Consider the following 17726-nt stretch of genomic DNA (forward strand, 5'->3'; position numbering starts at 1 on the left):
GTCACATTGTGCAGAGCTGGCAACTGCTTGATATGATGACTGTCTAGCTTTGCACATTCACCCAGTCTCCATGGTAATGACTGTCAGTCATGTTTGGAACATGAAACTCTGCAACCAGTAATAAAAGCAGTGTTATTTGTTATTTGATGATTTATGTGATGTTGTTTTTTTGCTGAAAATTTCAGTCAATGGGTTCAGTTTAAAATGTACTTAATGCAACTTGAATATAAGGTGGTGTAAAAACTTTTACCCAACTATAAGGTGACCTGATTTCTGAAATGAAAACTGGACACGTCCAGTTTGGCAGTCAATAAATCATTAAAATATCCAAGGTTTTATCTATGTAATGAAAAATGGGGGACAGTTCCAGTTTCTTATTTTGACAATGTTAACTGTTTAACTGTAATAAACCGTGGTGAACGTTGACTGATAAAACTGTGTACTAACTAAGTAACTTTGTAAACTTTGTAAACAGTGTCAGAAAATCATACAGTAGCAGCTCAGGCAGGAATGAGGCAGAGATACGTTTACCACAAAAGATTCAGTGGTTGTATTAGCCCATAATGCATATTCATATGAAATATTTTGTCAGTAAAAAGAGACCCGTGGCTGCAGAAGAAAGACCCATGGCTGTAGCCCAGTAGCCGACCCTAAACACACCCCGAAGCAGCCCCAGTTCTGCTTTAATCCATGGGTGACCTTATGTCTTAAAGACATTTGTGATGATGTTGTGGACTCAACATTTGCGAGCTTTTGGTCAAGTTTTGTAGACGGCGGCAGCAGCAGCAGCAACAACATCCTCTGCTACCAGGTCTTTCTTGCGATTTTCTGGTGTGTTTTTAAGTCATAGCTACATGATGGGGACATTTCTGGGGACAGGTCCAGCCAGTGACAGGCCACCAAAAACAGGGACTGTTCTTGAAAAATGGGGACATCTGGTCATCCTACCCAACTAGCTACCCTACTAATATAAGCCATTCATTGTGAATTAGGTACATAAATATGAACATGTCTAATGTAGAAGTAACTGGACAGTGAACGTATAATGATTGTTTTGCCAAGTGTCTGACAATTTGCTTTGTAGTCTCTGCCTTGGTGAAAAGCTTGTTTGCATTCCTGCATGTTGTCACTAGTTAACAGAAGTGTCAACCAAAGTGCTTTTAAATTTTAGGAGCTGTTTTTTATATTGCTAAATGTGTGTGTGGGGTGTTAACGTTGGACCCCAAGTATTGCCAGTTTTACAGTTGAAAGTCCAATAATTAATTAATCAAAACAAACACCAAATGTTATCAGAGTAGTCTGCTAGCCTGTTAGCTGTCTGCCAGGCTGTTCACATTAGATCAACTGCTTCAACAACCTGAGCTATATTTGTCCTGTCTATCTCATTCTGGGGAGGCTCACTTGGACTGTCTCTGGCTCCACCCACTCTCCTCCTGTCTCACACACCTGCTGCTCATTTCAAGGACATAAAGACTCCCATTTAAAGCCCTTTGCTTTTCTGTTGTTGTGAAGTCTCTGTGTTTCTACCTGAGTTACTGAGCCTTTTTCCTTTTGTGTTATTTCCCTATTTTCAAACTTCGCTTTGTGTGTGTGTGTGTGTTGACTTCTGCCTGTTATATGGACAAAAAGATTTGTTACAATATTTAGTCAGGACCCCCATGGACCCCCCTATGTTACAATATTTAGTCTGTTATGAGTCATTTATTTTATATACTTACAGTCTGTAACTGCAAACATACCTGCATTAGTGAGTTCCCGCTGATGTGTTTTTTGTTTTATTTCAGTGATGCACACAAAAGCTACTTGTGTGATAATAGCGCCCCCTTTTGGGAAGAATCTGCACTCTGTCTACCATTGAGTGAGTGTGTGAGTTACAAGCCAGTTCCCTGAGGTGCTTTATATATAGTTTTACTTAGAGAGAAAGAGAACGGTTTTTGTTTTGCACACATTTTTAAACTAAACCACTTCACTTAGAAGTTGAAATATAACCCTGGTTTTTAAAAATGTTGAAAGTGTGGTGCAACAGGACTAACAGTCAAACCTTGATTTAATCCAAGCTTAAGCTAAATCCTTGTTGGGGCAACTTGCCCTAAGTGAAATTAACATTGTAACCCAGTATATTTCAAAAGTATTGTTCAGGTAACCATGAAATGCCATGTAGGCCAACAAATTTAAGCTGATTTTTTACAGTGTGGAGACATCATGAGTTACCATGAAAATACCTAATTCCCTACTCAGTGTATTGTGTGCAAAAATTTGAACACCGCTGGTCACTTTGTGTGTTTTGTCGATTTTCTAAGTGAAAATAAGCTGTAGATCAAGAGTCGCAACCCAAATCTTAAGAAGAGCCATTTTGTCCTTTTAACAAAAATCTAACCACAACATTCTATGTCCATTTTACCATCTTGGCTGTAAATATGTCTCAGTATGTGCAAATCTACTAGTATAGACTAAAATGTATAACATGAACAAAAACGTAGGCTTACTTTGTTCTGCTTTAAGCTTTAGCTCAGCAATCGCTGCTTTTCTCGTATCTCCGGCAGGAAAACTTTCATTACCTACTAGATAGGTGGAATTGTCTGTGCTGCTATGGTGACCAGCAGTCTGCAGTAAAAGAGCCGCATGCTTAAATATTTTAAGTATTAGTGCACAATTACTATTTTTTTGCTGAGTTTAACATAGGAAATTTATTAAATATAAAATATGCCATCACTTTTGCCCAGGCCATAGTTTGTTTTATTTTGCATTAAAGTGGGCAGAAGTGTCAGCAGTCCATTGTTGCTTGGCAGTGATACCATACTCTAAAGAAACTACGTTTCTTGGTGGAATACTTGTTTATGTTGATTATTATTAATAACAACAACTTCAATTTCTTTCTGAAAAAATTTGTTTTTTTTTATCATAATTTTTGTTGGCTGCCATTTTATAATGGCAATAAGCCACTTGAAGCTGTGCATTACAGTGATTTCATCACAGCGAGCATCTAAACATAGGATAGATATAGATAGAACATAGGATATAAACAGCTTCTTCTTATACTCACTTCAGTTACTGTTGAACTCCGTCCCAAGTTTAATTACGGAGGTCTCAGGGAATCTCATCCATGGATTTTGTGTCTCACTTGAAAAACAAATGCTAAAAGTAGCCTAGAAGCAAGACTGTCTTATGCAAGCAGGCTCCAGGAAGCAACGTCACATGATTAGAAAAAAGCTGCAGTCCCACAGTAAATCTAAAAAAAGTGTTCAGAAATGAGATTCACAGTGATTATGTTATGATCTATTTAAACTCAATGCAATGTATTAATAGAGACATTGTGAAAATACTTCTTTGTAGTTTTTTAAAAATATTGTACTAATTTTCCTCGAAAGGTGATTAGATTTATTTATTTAGATTTATAGTTTAAAGTTTTAATATTTTAAATAAAAAAAAACTGTCCAAAAAATGCTGTGCCACATTTTCATGTCTCTACCGAAACATAGAATTTTAGCCTGTAAGTGGAGCCTTATTTTAGCCACGCCCCTGCATTTTTCAGCAGGAAGTGAGGCTGCATCCCTGTCCCTCATGGCCGCATGGTGAACAGTTAGATCCCATTGTTTTGAAGTAAATGTGCCCCAAAGTCTGAAAATCTGTGTGGAACATTAAGAATTTTCCCTACCGAAACACAGATTTTCTGCAAGTAAGTACTTTTTTCTTGTTTAAATAAAAATCATAATAATTTTATGTGTGTACAGCTGTTAAAAGCTGCGTTTGCTAGTCATGTACTGGCTAGAGTTTTTGCTCAAAATGAGCTAAAATTGTCAATACCGAAACAGACACTACTGAAACATTTGGTAAAGTTTCTTTTCAATGTTATTCAACGGTCAGGAGCCCCACAGAGCAGGTATTATTTGGGTGGTGGGTCATTCTCAGCACTGCAGTGACACTGACATGGTGGGTTTGTTGTGCTGGTGTGAGTGGATCAGACACAGCAGTGCTGCTGGAGTTTTTAAACACCTCAGTGTCACTGCTGGACTGAGAATCGTCCACCAACCAAGAATATCCAGGCAACAGCGTCCTGTGACCACTGATGAAGGACTAGAGGATGACCAACACAAACTGTGCAGCAGCAGATGAGCTATCGTCTCTGACTTTACATCTACAAGGTGGACCGACAAGGTAGGAGTGTCTAATAGAGTGAACAGTGAGTGGACACAGTGTTTAAAAACTCCAGCAGCACTGCTGTGTCTGATCCACTCAGACTAACGCAACACACATTAACAGACCACCACCACGTCAGTGTTACTGCAGTGCTGACAATGATCCACCACTCAAATAATACCTACTCTGTGAGGGTCCATGGGGGTCCTGACCACTGAAGAACAGGGTAACAAAGTATCAGAGAAACAGATGGACTACAGTCTGTAACTGTAGAACTACAAAGTGCACCTATATAGTAAGTGGAGCTGATAAAATGGACAATGAGTGTAGAAACAAGGCAGTGGTCATGTTATGATCGGTGTATTTTGCCATCTATTGCTTGATTGTGGCACAATATGACTCATTCTGTTTGATGTAAATTCTAAAAAATTCAAGTCACATGCATGCTGGTTAAAATTTCAGCCTCCCACCTTTCTCATGTCCCTGGCACTTAATATCATAATAATAATTTATTGTTGTTCACGTAGTACTTTGCATGCACTGTATAATTTATGATTGTGTATATAAAAAAAGTAATTTTAGAACCATGTCATGTGCATCATTGGTTTTAGAGCAAAACCTCATTAAAATTACAACTTTAAAGGAGAAAAAAAAACATAACTTTCAAGCTCCAAGTTTTATTACAATCTTCTATAACCTAAGAAGAGCTCAACCAGTGTGCATTGGAGTCCCTGTAGTTACTGAATAATAAGCCTTAGAATGCAATAAGATGGCAATTTTAAGGGGATAAACTATAAATTTTATTCCAAGCAGTTTTGGACTGTTTCTGTTGCTCTGTTCATTATGAAATTTCCACACTGTGTACGTGGCAGCTGGTATTTTCAAATGAGGTGAAAACATAAAGAAATGGATACATAAGGTTTTGTGTATATGACACATACAGTCATGTGTTGACTTGGAATCGATTATTATAGTGAAGTCAACACATCCTCATTTGACCAGGGGTGGTTAAACTATAAATCACATACTTATCAAACACTATAATATAAATTGCATTATATGTAAATGACAATGCAATCAATGCAAAAAGTGAAAGGAGGGAAACCATTTCTCTTTGCAGATTTTTATTGAAAGTCTGTTTGTAGTAGGTCAGAATGCCCAGTTACAGGAAAAACGTTCACGTCTAATTAGGATGCCTCACACAACCACGCTAGGAATTATATCCACATATTTTGTAACATTCAAAACATCTAAAAGCTTCCTTTCCTTACAAAAAACATGATGCAACATAGATTATCAAGTGGTGGTGAAGTTATTTAGTAGCGAACTGCTACTCATTATTTTGCCTAGTTATTGTCTATTATTTTGGGCACCTCTTGCAAATATATAGTATGTTTGGGGAACAAGGCAATCATAACATATCTTATAATAAACCACATTGATTCTTACATTGAAATCAAGTATTTTCTGTCATTTTGAGCCTCTAAAACTATTCAAGATTCAGAAAAAAGGCTTACAAGTGAATCTGCTAAATACACTCTTTAAAAAGGTTCTCAAAGGGTTTTTTAGTAAAGAACATGTTTGTATATAGAGCCATGAACACTCAAAGAACTCTTTGCATGATTAAAGGGTGAAAGCGTTCTCCAGATTGATGGAGGACGTGTTGTAGATGGTTCTATATAAAACCCTTTTCAAAAAGAGTTCTATATAGCACCACAAACGGATCTACTATTGTTCCAGGCCAAAGACCCTTTTTTGCTAATATATAAAACCCTTTTTTGCTAAGAGTGTACTGTATGTATCCCCAAATCCTTCTTTCAGAGTTACCTTTATTTTTTTATTTTTTACCGTAACTAACTCTGAGCGTCAGGATTGATGACACCTTCCCAGGGTTCAGTGCGAGCTTTCTCATTAAGGTAGCCTTTGTTTTTCAGGAATCGTAGCTGTACTCCAGGTTGAATTGCCAGACCCGACTTATATTCAAAGATGTCATAATCGTCCGAGAAATCCTGGCCGGAGTTCTTCTCAAACTTTCTAACCCATTGATATTTTTTATATGAACGATTTTCATCTAGTGAACTTTTGTAGAATCCAACCCAAGAGTTCTCAAAGACAACCTGCCAGTTTTTTACGCAGGACTTCTTAATGAAAAGTCGGGCACAAGCATAGCCGTCTTTGGTAAACAGCTGCAGACTGGCATTATGACCTTGAATATTGGTAGGAAGAACCCCGTTGGCATCGTTAAACTCTGGGCCCATCCAGGCGACTCTGTCATGAATAATGAGCTTTACTTGAAGGCCAGGATTCACAACCCAGTTAGTGTCAATGGCTCCATATGGTCTTCTATCAAGAGGGTAAACATTGTCTTTAGAAAGACCAACACTGCTTTCCATTTTCAGGATGTACTCTGGTATCCCACTCCATGAGATCCTTGCATATCCATTTGAGGTCGATTTCATTTCTAATTTTATCCTATTATGTTGCTTACATTTGGGCTTTGTGTCACGTGAATGACTGTTACCGTGAATCTTACTGGTTGAGCAGAAAAAGGATTGTGAAAACCGAGTGAGTCTATCAGTAACGTTATAACCTGCCAGGCTCATAAACCATCCCAAACCTCTTGTGGGTGGATGTACGCTCTGCAACTCGCTAACTCGTTTTTGGTGCTTCCAGTATTCCAATGCAGAAAGCGATGCTCTAGGATCATTTTGGTTACATGTTTCAGTATGACTGAGGCCCTGAATTTGCTTCAGGAGAAATGGATCGACTCTGAAGGTGTTTTGTGGGTCATACCTAATGCCTAGATTTCTGTCCTTGGAATGCTGCGAAATATAGACTTCATCTACTATATATGGGTCATTCTTGTGAACCCTGATTACAAGCCTGTCTGTGTTTCCTAGAGGATGTCCCTGTGAGTTGTCATGATCCTGTCTGACATACCAGGGCAACTGGGAAGCATGATTGAGGTTGCCCAAAGTATAGTACGATCTGTTCATGTTGTGGGACAATTCGGGAAATGTTGGTTTCCTAGCGTTTGCATTAGAGATGTCATTGACATATTCATGGAAGCCATAATCTCCTCGAGTCAGACTGATCTTTTGATTAAGGTGGATTTCTTCCCTTTGAATTACTGCAGTATGGCTGGCAAACCAGTGCAGAAGCATCAGACCATGTCGTGGGAATTGTTTACCAAAACTGGCAAATTCTTTCAGTTCCTTTATATTTTTCAGGGCCTTGATGGTGGACCCTCTGACCATGACCAGACACAGAGCGAAACAGCAAAGGAGTGCTCCCCTCTTCATCTTAAACCCTGTAGAGAAGAGGAGAAGGTATATTATTAACCATAGAATAAATGTGATGATTTTCAGTTGGGTTCAACGACAAAGGCCCTGTACAGATGGATTACCACAGTACAGTATCCTCATTTTTCTTGTTTTCCATTATTTAAAACAATTGATTATGATCAATGGACCAATAGATACGAACAAATATTTTTTCCATTAACTTCCATAAAAAAATTAACTGTCTTTTTCTATCTCCTGTAAAGTTACCTTTTTGGAGATATTGGAGATACAAGGTTTTGTTTCAACAGCATTTATGTACAAATATTATGTATCATGCACAGGCCAGTGATGCATAAACCAACACACAGTTATGCCTTCTCCTGTAAAGTTACTATTTTGGATATACAGTTAGTATTTTGGCTAGGCACAAACAAATATGAATAGAATATTTTAAACTGTATATACAAGTGTGTATTCACTTGATTAGGTTTCATTATATTTGTATCAATTTGATAAGATTTCATTAGATAATTCCATGGCAAAGTATTTGTACCAATGTATGTAAAAATGTAAAATGTTTGGAATTGCTGTTGAAGAGTTCTAAATCAGCATTTTCAATAAAATAAAACCTGAATGGTTGCAAACAAGTTAATCTCATGAAACCCCAGGCTTATTACATACTGAGGCTTATTATTCAGTAACTACAGAGACTACAATGCAAACTGGCTGAGCTATTCTTAGGTTGTAGAAGAAGAGGAAAAGAGAGAGTAGTATGGAATAGTTGAGATTCAATCTCGGTATTGGATGGTAGCCATGAATTCTGGGCTTCCTTGAAGAGAATTTTTGGAAAACACACTCTTAAAACACAAAATCTTACTGGGTTGTTCATTTGTGTGTTTGTATCTATTCTAACATCTAAAAAAATATTTATTTATATAAAATATAAATAGATAAGTATAAATATATATTACTGCCCAGATTTTGGAATGGGATGTTCAACAAGCTCATGTAGGTGTGATGGTCAGGTGTCCACAGACTTTTGGCCCTATAGTGTAGTTCAAGACTAGGCCTCTTTTTGAACAGGGTTGGGGACAATATAGGATCCATTCAAGTATTTAATTTAGTAAATGGATTCTAATAATAATTCTGCTAGCTACTTGCGCTATATAAATTCTAAATGTTTTAGTTTTTGCATTGCTGGTTGAATGTTTGTATAAACCTTTATGCGCTCTGTGTATAAAAAGGCAGATGTGAGGAAGTTTAGCAGACTTACCAGGTGAGTTTCACAGGAGTTGATGATGGTGAGTTGCTGGTCCTAATAAAGCTGTTAGAACCTGTTGGAGAAACGTACAGCTCCCTTTAATGATAGCAGTAGCACTGACTTCAAGCTTCAATCTAAAATGTCCAATAATGCTCCATTTCCATTGCTCTATTATTCTCCATGTTACTCTAATATGAATGGAAATCTGACAACTCACTGCTTTCTCTTTCTAATCTCATTCTCTTTCCACCAGCTTCAATTCGTTACCAATTCCTCTGTGAAGCAAAACTGAGCTGATAAAAGCAAATCATGGATTGTAAAATGGATAGTTCTGGTCCTAAAGTCTGATTGGCTGAGCCGTGTTCAAAGCCACTGTAAAATCCACGATATAAGCACCGTCATATAAGCATATGACGCTTCAGGGTGACTGAACTCTGTATCACTGCGCCACAGCACGGAAATACCCTTGTGCTGTTAATGGAATAATCTTTGACTTTAAAGATGTGTGCATGGAGCACCGAGTGTACTGATGAAGTAAGAACCTGTTCTTATTTAAACTGAAGGGCTGACAGCTTACTTTCTTCACTAGAACTAGGCTGGTCAGCTAGCTAACAGGCTTAAAGAGCCTAAAAAACTCCATCATTAATATCACAGACTTGAATTAAAGCACTTACAGTACGATTAACTGTGAAACGTAACTATAAAAGTCTAAAAATGTCACTTGAATGTAAAAATGAACTCTCACAATGCATTCTATGCAATACAGGAGAGATAACATAGATGCTCCAGTGCGATGCATCCTGTTTGTGGTGACCTATAGACAGTTGCACCACTCAGGAGCTCTACGTAACATAATTGAAAATTACCATCTCACACAAAAAGGGAGCTATTTTTGCTATGTCTATTCATCATGGAGGCCTCACTATATTTAAGGTTATTCTTTTCAAAATGGAAGTGAGAACAATAACAAAATCAGAAAGCCGAAAACCAGAAGATATCTTTTTTTTTGTACAAAGTTGATGATTCTTTCAATATTTAATAGTTATTTAGTAAAATGACTGTATTAAGATAATAAGAATTAAAACTATACATTGACAAAAATGCATCAAGAATTTATATTCCACAGAGAGTAAAATAACTCATTATACTAATTGTTGCTTACAGTCTGTGTAGTTGGTCAAAATATGTATTTTAATACACAGTCAGTTGACATTTATACAACTGTTATATTGCCCACCCATTGCTTCACCCTTACACCAAAAGATTCCCTCACCCAGTAAGAAACCACCCTGCTGTTCTTACAGTGGTCCTTTAATTCAAGTATGCTACAAATTCTATTAAAAGACTCTAAGTGAACAACATTTTCGCATTGCATTATTTCTTATACTCACGCAGATGTGTTTAAGGCGTCTTGTTGTCTTAGGAAGGTCAGCTGAAGCTCTCTGTGGTCTGTAAAAATGAACTCAGTGTCTGGAAAATCAGCCAGATATTTATATTTGATCTTAGGGGAGGGTTAAGCTCCCCCTCCCTAATATCTGTTTCTGTGTTTTGCTATGAATGCAATTCTAGAGTTCGTAGAAAACATCTTCCTCTTTTTCAGTCTAGTCATTGCTCAAGTCCACTTCTGAGTTTCCAGAAGTGTCATAGCAAGTAATATGTATCAAAAAAAGCCATGGTAATGTAAGTGTTCCTTTATAGGCTTTGTGCATATGCCAGCTTAGAGAAAATGTTAGTGTGGACAACAGGTTGGAGCATTCCTCGTTAAAAATGTAGCAAACTTATCAAGCAGTACAACCATTTTATCATGTATGCTTACTACATGAGTCCACTATGTCGGTGTACAGTTATAGACTGTAGCCCACTGTAGCACGGCATGTGCTACCCTGGGCTCAAGGAGGACGCTGGAGGCAGGGTTCAGTGTCGCAGCAGCCATATTTCTTTTATTCACACCACAAAATAAACACAACTCAAACAACCAAACTATGCTGGCCACTTTTCAGTGGCCTAAGCAGGCTAGACTTTTCAGTCCTTTATCCTCAGCTTTCCAGCTCCTCAGTCTCTTGTTGCTGCTGCTTGTCCCTCTCTCTCTGTTCCCTCTCAGCTCTTTTAAAAGGCGCTCACGCAAGGCGAGCACCTGAGCCGAGAGGGAACGAGAGCTCGCTGCTCCGCCTCCTCGTCATCGCCCCCAGCTGGCAGCTCAGCCGCCCGGGTCGAACGTGAGGTGTAATGTAGCGGCCTCGCTGCGTAACAGGGGGCGGGGCCCAGGCGGCGGAGCTCGGGACTCGCTCCTTCCCCTGGTGCCTCTCGTTGCCGGCACCGTCGTCGTCTTCCTCCTCCCGCCGCCGTCACTCGGGTTACTCGGAGGAGCTCGGGCTTTGCGCTCCGCCCCCTCCACACTCGCGGCTCTCTTCCTGCCGCCCTGGCCGAGGTTCGTCGCCGCTGGGTGTTCGGGCCCCGCCTTCCTGCCGGCTCTCGCGGCCGTCATCGTCGGGGCCCGGGGGGCGGGCGCATGCCACACCCACCTATTGCTGCGTAATTTGTCAGCCCACTCTACTCTGTGCAAAGCTGGAAAGGCACCACTGACTAGAAATCATGAGCTGACGATAATTTTCAACTGTTGCAATTATCAATCGAACTGGATGATTAGATGTCTGAAAACACATCGTTCATGGCCTTAAGATGCACAAAAATTGTATTTGTCTCAGTTATTTTCTTTAACAAGTTTCCTTTTAATCTGTAACATTATTCTTAGTCCTGAATCAGCCCTGATATGTTGTCTAACAACAGAACATTATGTAGAAGTGCTTGTTAAACTGATAAAGCTGTGCAAAAAAACTTTCACACAGAACAGCTTCCCTTACAAAACATGAACAAGAGCATAAAAGAAATTTACCTTGTGATTGCAACATCTATTAAAATGAAATAGAAAACGCATAGCTACGGCAACAGTGGCCTTTAGAAATACTTAACATGCTTTTAGGCATTTTAGTATTTTAACAAGAAAGCAGACAATAGGCTGGTAAGACCAAATTTATTGAATGTATGGCAAAACAACCAAACCAATACCAAAAACAACCCAATCATACAAACAGACATAAATTTACAAAATACAGCCAAACCCTACCCAAAACAGCCAAACCATGCCAAAAATAACCAAACCATACCAAAAATAACCAAACCATTCCAAAACAGTCAAAAATTTACAAAAACCATCCCAAGACTAAACAAATCACACCCAAAGCATAAAACACAAACTGAACCATACCAACAACAACTAAACCATATAAAAATTGCCAAACCATACCAAAAATATAATGAACTATGCCAAGAACTGACAAACCATAAGGAAAAATACTGAAACAATACCAAGAACATCCAAATCATACCAAAATCATATCAAAAACAAACCAATACATACCCAAAACAACCAAACTATAACTAAAACAATCCAACCATTCCCAAAACAACCAAATCAAAAATAAGCAAACGAAATTAAAAGCAGGAAAACATCAAAAAACAGTCAAAACCAGACCAAGAACAGCTAAATATTTACAAAAAACAGTCAAAACCAGACCAAAAACAAATGGAACCATACCTAAAATAATCAATCATACCAAATACTGCCAAACCATACCAAAAATATTCAAGCCATGCCAAGAGAATCCATATCATACCAAAAACTACCAAAACCATAGCAAGAACAGCCAAACCATTCCACAACAGCTTAAAATGTACAAAAAGCAACCAAACATACCAAAAACAACCAAAAATGTATAAAACCTACCAAATCATATCAAAAACTACCAAAGCCATACCAAGCATAACCAAACCACACCAAAAAAGCCATAAATATACAAAAACATTACAAAACCATACCAAAAACAGCTAAAAAATTACAAAAACCACCAAATCATAGCAAAAATAGCCAAACTATACCCAGATTAACCAATCCACATCAAGATCAAACTGAACTGGTAAATCACTAATGACCTGTCTCAAAGTTCAGGGTTTGCGTACCTCTGTACGTTAATGCACTGTAACAAAAAATCTGTAATTTCTACAGTAATGTACTGTGTTTAAGCCAGTACGATACTTTTATATGTGTTTTACCATTTTATACGGCAATTTTATACAGCACTCGTGTTAAATTCTAGAAAACATTACAGTACAAGATCTACAGTATAACTAGGTGCTAAAGGGACTTTTCTGAAGCAGCAAATGATGATTGCCTTCACTGAAATCTATTTCTGTTTTTCACTTTTCCTTTGTTTAAATGTTAAAAGAACTGCATCGATGTCTGAGTAAATGTAACAAGTTTATATTTAACTAGTGGTAAAGTTAGTGAACATCAGCATTAGCTTGCTGGCTATCTAATAATATGCTAAGTTACCAAGCACAACTTGTACCAACATATTCAAGTGCATGTATTTTTTGTCATGTGTGTCTTTAAATAGTAGAATTTAAGATTTCAGTACTCCATGTGTTGCCTATATAACATTCTATTCAGCTTTATCAACTTAAAAACTACAGAACTACTTGGAAAACAACTGAGCCAGTCAGTTTCCTGAAAGTCAGTTTCGTGCAATTTACAGTGTATAAAAAACCAATAGAAATGTGATTGAAAATAAAATGGTGTAGTGAATACAGCTCACGCCAGTTGATGCTGTTGGTCATACATTCTAAGAAAATATTCAGCTGGCATTAATGATCTTTCTTCTATTTTGGGAGAGATGCTGTGAGAATTGCTCCACTGAAACTACCTGTTTCCACTTTTCATTTCACACTTCCCTTTTTCTTTAAAAACTGGGTGTTCCTGAAATCAAGGCAGGATGCTTTATTAGCGTGCACTGGGCTTTGTCCCTGCATGACCTCTCAAGTGGTCAAAAACCACAAAGTTAAAGCATGTGCTGAATATATAATAATGCTATGAAAATGGTGTGATGTGATACAGAAACTTAGAATGAGTCTGTAAGTTAAAACAGTAACGGGTGATAGCAGTGCAGATCATTTCAATGAGGACACACTGTGTAAAAGCCCTGGCCATCGGTACAAAGGAGATTCTTAAATGGCTGAGCGAGCATCACTCTAAAAACTCTCTCTACCAGTTAAAATCATCTTAACACTTTTGGGAAACCCAGATCTGGTCAGTAAAACAGCAACGACTCTATAGCTGTGGTTCTCAAAGCAGCCCTACAGATGGGCCATGTTTTCCTCGAACCTGGCTTCCAGTAAACCTGGACCAGGTATTCAGTGATCTACTGGCTGAACTCAGGTGTGTGTTTCATTTAGAGTTCTAGATATTAACCAGGTAAGTGTGACATACAAGCTCTAAATACTAGTTGTTTTGGACATGATGATGGGGAGTTCAAAGACTGTTAAATAATTACACTGAAATGGCAAAGAGGTTCTGGGTAATACCTGTGTAAGTATTTGAGGTAAAATGGTAGGTAACCAGACACTTTTACCGAATTACTTAATAGGTTCTGGCCATTACGCTGAGCAATAACATAAACAAAATACCTCATGGATTTCATTGGATAATTATTGGGGGTTACAAGGTGGTAAGTACAAACAAACTCAAACTGAAAAACAGACTGAAACCCTATTCGTATGAGATTAGCTGTACCTGAGAAGGTGGGCTACTGTAATTTTTACTGGTGTTTCTCTAAAGTTAGTCATTTGCCCTCTATCATCAATAAAGATTCTGGGACCTTTTATCTTCTTTAAAACAAACAGAAGAAATAAGCTCATGTTACACTGATCATGTATGGTAATGTATGTACGACATGTTGGTAAAAATGCTATCATATTCTGCAGAAAAGAGTTTCTTAAGTGTAGAGACTTGAGACGGCATGAAATTGAAGCCCAATTCTGACATTTAGCCTCTGACTATTGACCCCGACCCAACCAAGCCTGACTGGTACTGCTACATTCCAAAACCTTTCTTGCATACTGCAAAATGCCCACAAGTTGTGTAGTTTGAGGCGGCAACATCACACCAGCAACAATTGGAGATTTTACCATTTGCCTGCTGAAAAAATCTCAAAAAACACCCATGTGCATTTCAAAAAATTCACATCATTTATTCCACTTCTTGAGATTAATATATTTGAGGAGCATTTATGCTCTTTTTATCTATGCTAAAAATGTGCTGCTTACCTAGTACCAGTGCTATCTGCTTAAAAAGTTACAGCTGTAAGATGTACAGCCCAGCTACTTATATAAAAATTAATTAGAACACAAACCCCAGCCTAACAGGAGAGTATATGAAAAAATCAACTCGATCCCAGCTCAAAACCAGATGCCGTTAGGCTCGGGCTGAATAGCAGACTTTTATTTACACTCTCAAAAAAAAGTTGTACTAAACTGTCACTGGTGGCGGTACCACCAAGGGTTCAGTTAGGAAACATAATTGTCCCATTATCCATTGTAGTTATCCTTTTTAAACTGCATTGACATACACCTTGTCTTCCCTCCAAGATTTCTATTTGATTGTTCCATTTTAATATGAAAAGTTACAAATGGATACTTTTCCCTTGGGAAAAACATTAAAGATACACAGTTGGATCGGAAAACCCTTGCTTTACCCACCATAGCAACCAGCCAGCAACACCCTAGCAAGCACCTGGCAACATGCTGCCAACCACCTGGAATACCACAGAAACCACCTAGAAAGACCCTGATGACCATGTAAAATACTTTGCATGTTCTGACTGAGATTCTCTTGTAACCTGCCGACTGCTGACGGTGTGGTTTTACTGAGGAATGAAAGAACCACGCAAAGTAAAAAGTAGAACAGATAGTTTCAGTGGATTAATGCTCACGAGAGGCCTACCAAAATAGAAGAAAGGCCCAGAAATCGAGAACGCTTTCTTAGAATGTATGACCAACATTGTAAACTGGCGTGAGCTGTATTCACAACCACATTTTATCATTTTATTTTGTTCTTCTTCTTCTTTTTTTCTTCCTCTTTTTCTTCTTATTATTATTCGTCGCCTTCTTTTTCTGCTGGATTTTTGTCCACTGACTCATCCTGCAGTTTCTGAGATACTGACACTGGTCCAATCAGGAACGTTGAGGCTGCATACAGCTTTTCAATAAGACTTATGGTTTAGAAACAATGACCGTTAAATGACAGTTCTTCCCTAAGGAATGAATGGAGGGCAAAGGTTTGTGCACCCAACTTGTATTATAATGATACAAGTCCATTAGCAACACCCCATGAACCATATGGGATACTAGCGCAACCACCTAGTAAACTGTCTACCAGCCCACAAGAATCTATCTGGCATATTATTAAAACCACCCTGCAATCATCTGGAATAGCACAAAAAACACCTGAGATGGAATAGCGACCATCCAGCAACACCCTAGCAACCACCTAGCCACAGTCTAGCGACCACCTGGAATATCATAGCAACCACCTAACAACATCCTAGCAACCACCTAGCCACTGTCTAGCACCCACCTGGAATATCATATCAACCTGGGATACCATAGCAACTACCTAGCAACTATGTAAAATGCCATAGTAACCATAATGCAACACCTTAGCAACTGCCTTGGAACTGCTTGACTGTGCAGTCACTCTGCATTTTCTTCAGCAAATGCACATTTCTAGATGTCAGTTACATTTTAGTTTTTCCACATGAAAATGTGCATATCAGCAAATAAGGAACATAAGATGCAAAGAAAGCTTCAATTATTGTGTTTTTTTTTTAATTAAGTTTGGAATAGCATTTAGCACTTAATCACAGTAACTATTTAATTAATAAATAAAACTGACATTGCAAATTATTCTATTTTATTGTCATTTTTTGTCAGACCTCATTATATTTAAGTGGACAAACTGACGGAAGCCTCAGTTTCATTTTAATATATATATATATATATATATATATATATATATATATATATATATATATATATATATATATATTTGTTTGTACTAATTTCTTAAAAATGCAAAAGATAGAAATACTACATAGTTATGTAACTACACAGTTATTAGAGAAAGTTTATATAAGGTGTGATCTAATAAACTTTGAAGACTCTTTATGAACTGAATGAATGCTCAGATACTTGAGTCATTTCTAATTGGAAACACTACAACCTGTTTTCCACATTAACATTTTCGCTAATCCAGCACATGCAGATGTCGCCTTTACAGTAACACCTGCCTCCCCACCATCATTTTATACATATTGCCTGCTACGACAAAGAAGGATGTTGAAACTTCAGAAATAAACTTGAGCAATGGCCGAGATGGAAAACAGAGGAAGTTTCCTTCTATGAACTCTGGAGGAAGTTAATAGCAAAAGAGAGAAACGGATAGTAGGGAGGGGGGCGTCTTTACCCTCCCATAAGATCAAATATAAATATCAGACTTATGGTTTAGAAACAATGACCGTTAAATGACAGTTCTTCCCTAAGGAATGAATGGAGGGCAAAGGTTTGTGCACCCACTTGTATTATAATGATACAAGTCCATTAGCAACACCCCATGAACCATATGGGATACTAGCGCAACCACCTAGTAAACTGTCTACCAGCCCACAAGAATCTATCTGGCATATTATTAAAACCACCCTGCAATCATCTGGAATAGCACAAAAAACACCTGAGATGGAATAGCGACCATCCAGCAACACCCTAGCAACCACCTAGCCACAGTCTAGCGACCACCTGGAATATCATAGCAGCCACCCAACATTACCTGAGCAACCACCTAGCCAGAGTCTAGCACCCACCTGGAATATCATATCAACCTGGGATACCATAGCAACTACCTAGCAACTATGTAAAATGCCATAGTAACCACAATGCAACACCTTAGCAACTGCCTTGGAACTGCTTGACTGTGCAGTCACTCTGCATTTTCTTCAGCAAATGCACATTTCTAGATGTCAGTTACATTTTAGTTTTTCCACATGAAAATGTGCATATCAGCAAATAAGGAACATAAGATGCAAAGAAAGCTTCAATTATTGTGTTTTTTTTTAATTAAGTTTGGAATAGCATTAGCACTTAATCACAGTAACTAT

At 38.1% G+C, this 17726-nt stretch overlaps 1 protein-coding gene and 1 long non-coding RNA gene across 2 annotated transcripts; both read right to left on the reverse strand.

Moving 5' to 3' along the window:
* Positions 1-5990: 5990 nt before the first annotated feature.
* On the reverse strand, positions 5991-7305 carry LOC118817133. Its single transcript, XM_036583842.1, has one exon. The coding sequence runs from the start codon at positions 7299-7301 to the stop codon at positions 5991-5993; it is 1311 nt and encodes a 436-aa protein (XP_036439735.1). The 5' UTR covers positions 7302-7305.
* Positions 7306-7356: 51 nt separating this feature from the next.
* LOC118817088 lies at positions 7357-10141 on the reverse strand. Its single transcript, XR_005007937.1, has 3 exons — positions 10074-10141; positions 8695-8755; positions 7357-7447 (listed from the first exon to the last, which is right to left on the reverse strand). It is a non-coding gene; the product is annotated as an uncharacterized LOC118817088 (long non-coding RNA).
* Positions 10142-17726: the final 7585 nt, after the last annotated feature.

This window comes from Colossoma macropomum, unplaced genomic scaffold (genome assembly GCF_904425465.1).
Source record: "Colossoma macropomum unplaced genomic scaffold, Colossoma_macropomum, whole genome shotgun sequence".
Classification (NCBI taxonomy): Eukaryota; Metazoa; Chordata; class Actinopteri; order Characiformes; family Serrasalmidae; genus Colossoma; species Colossoma macropomum.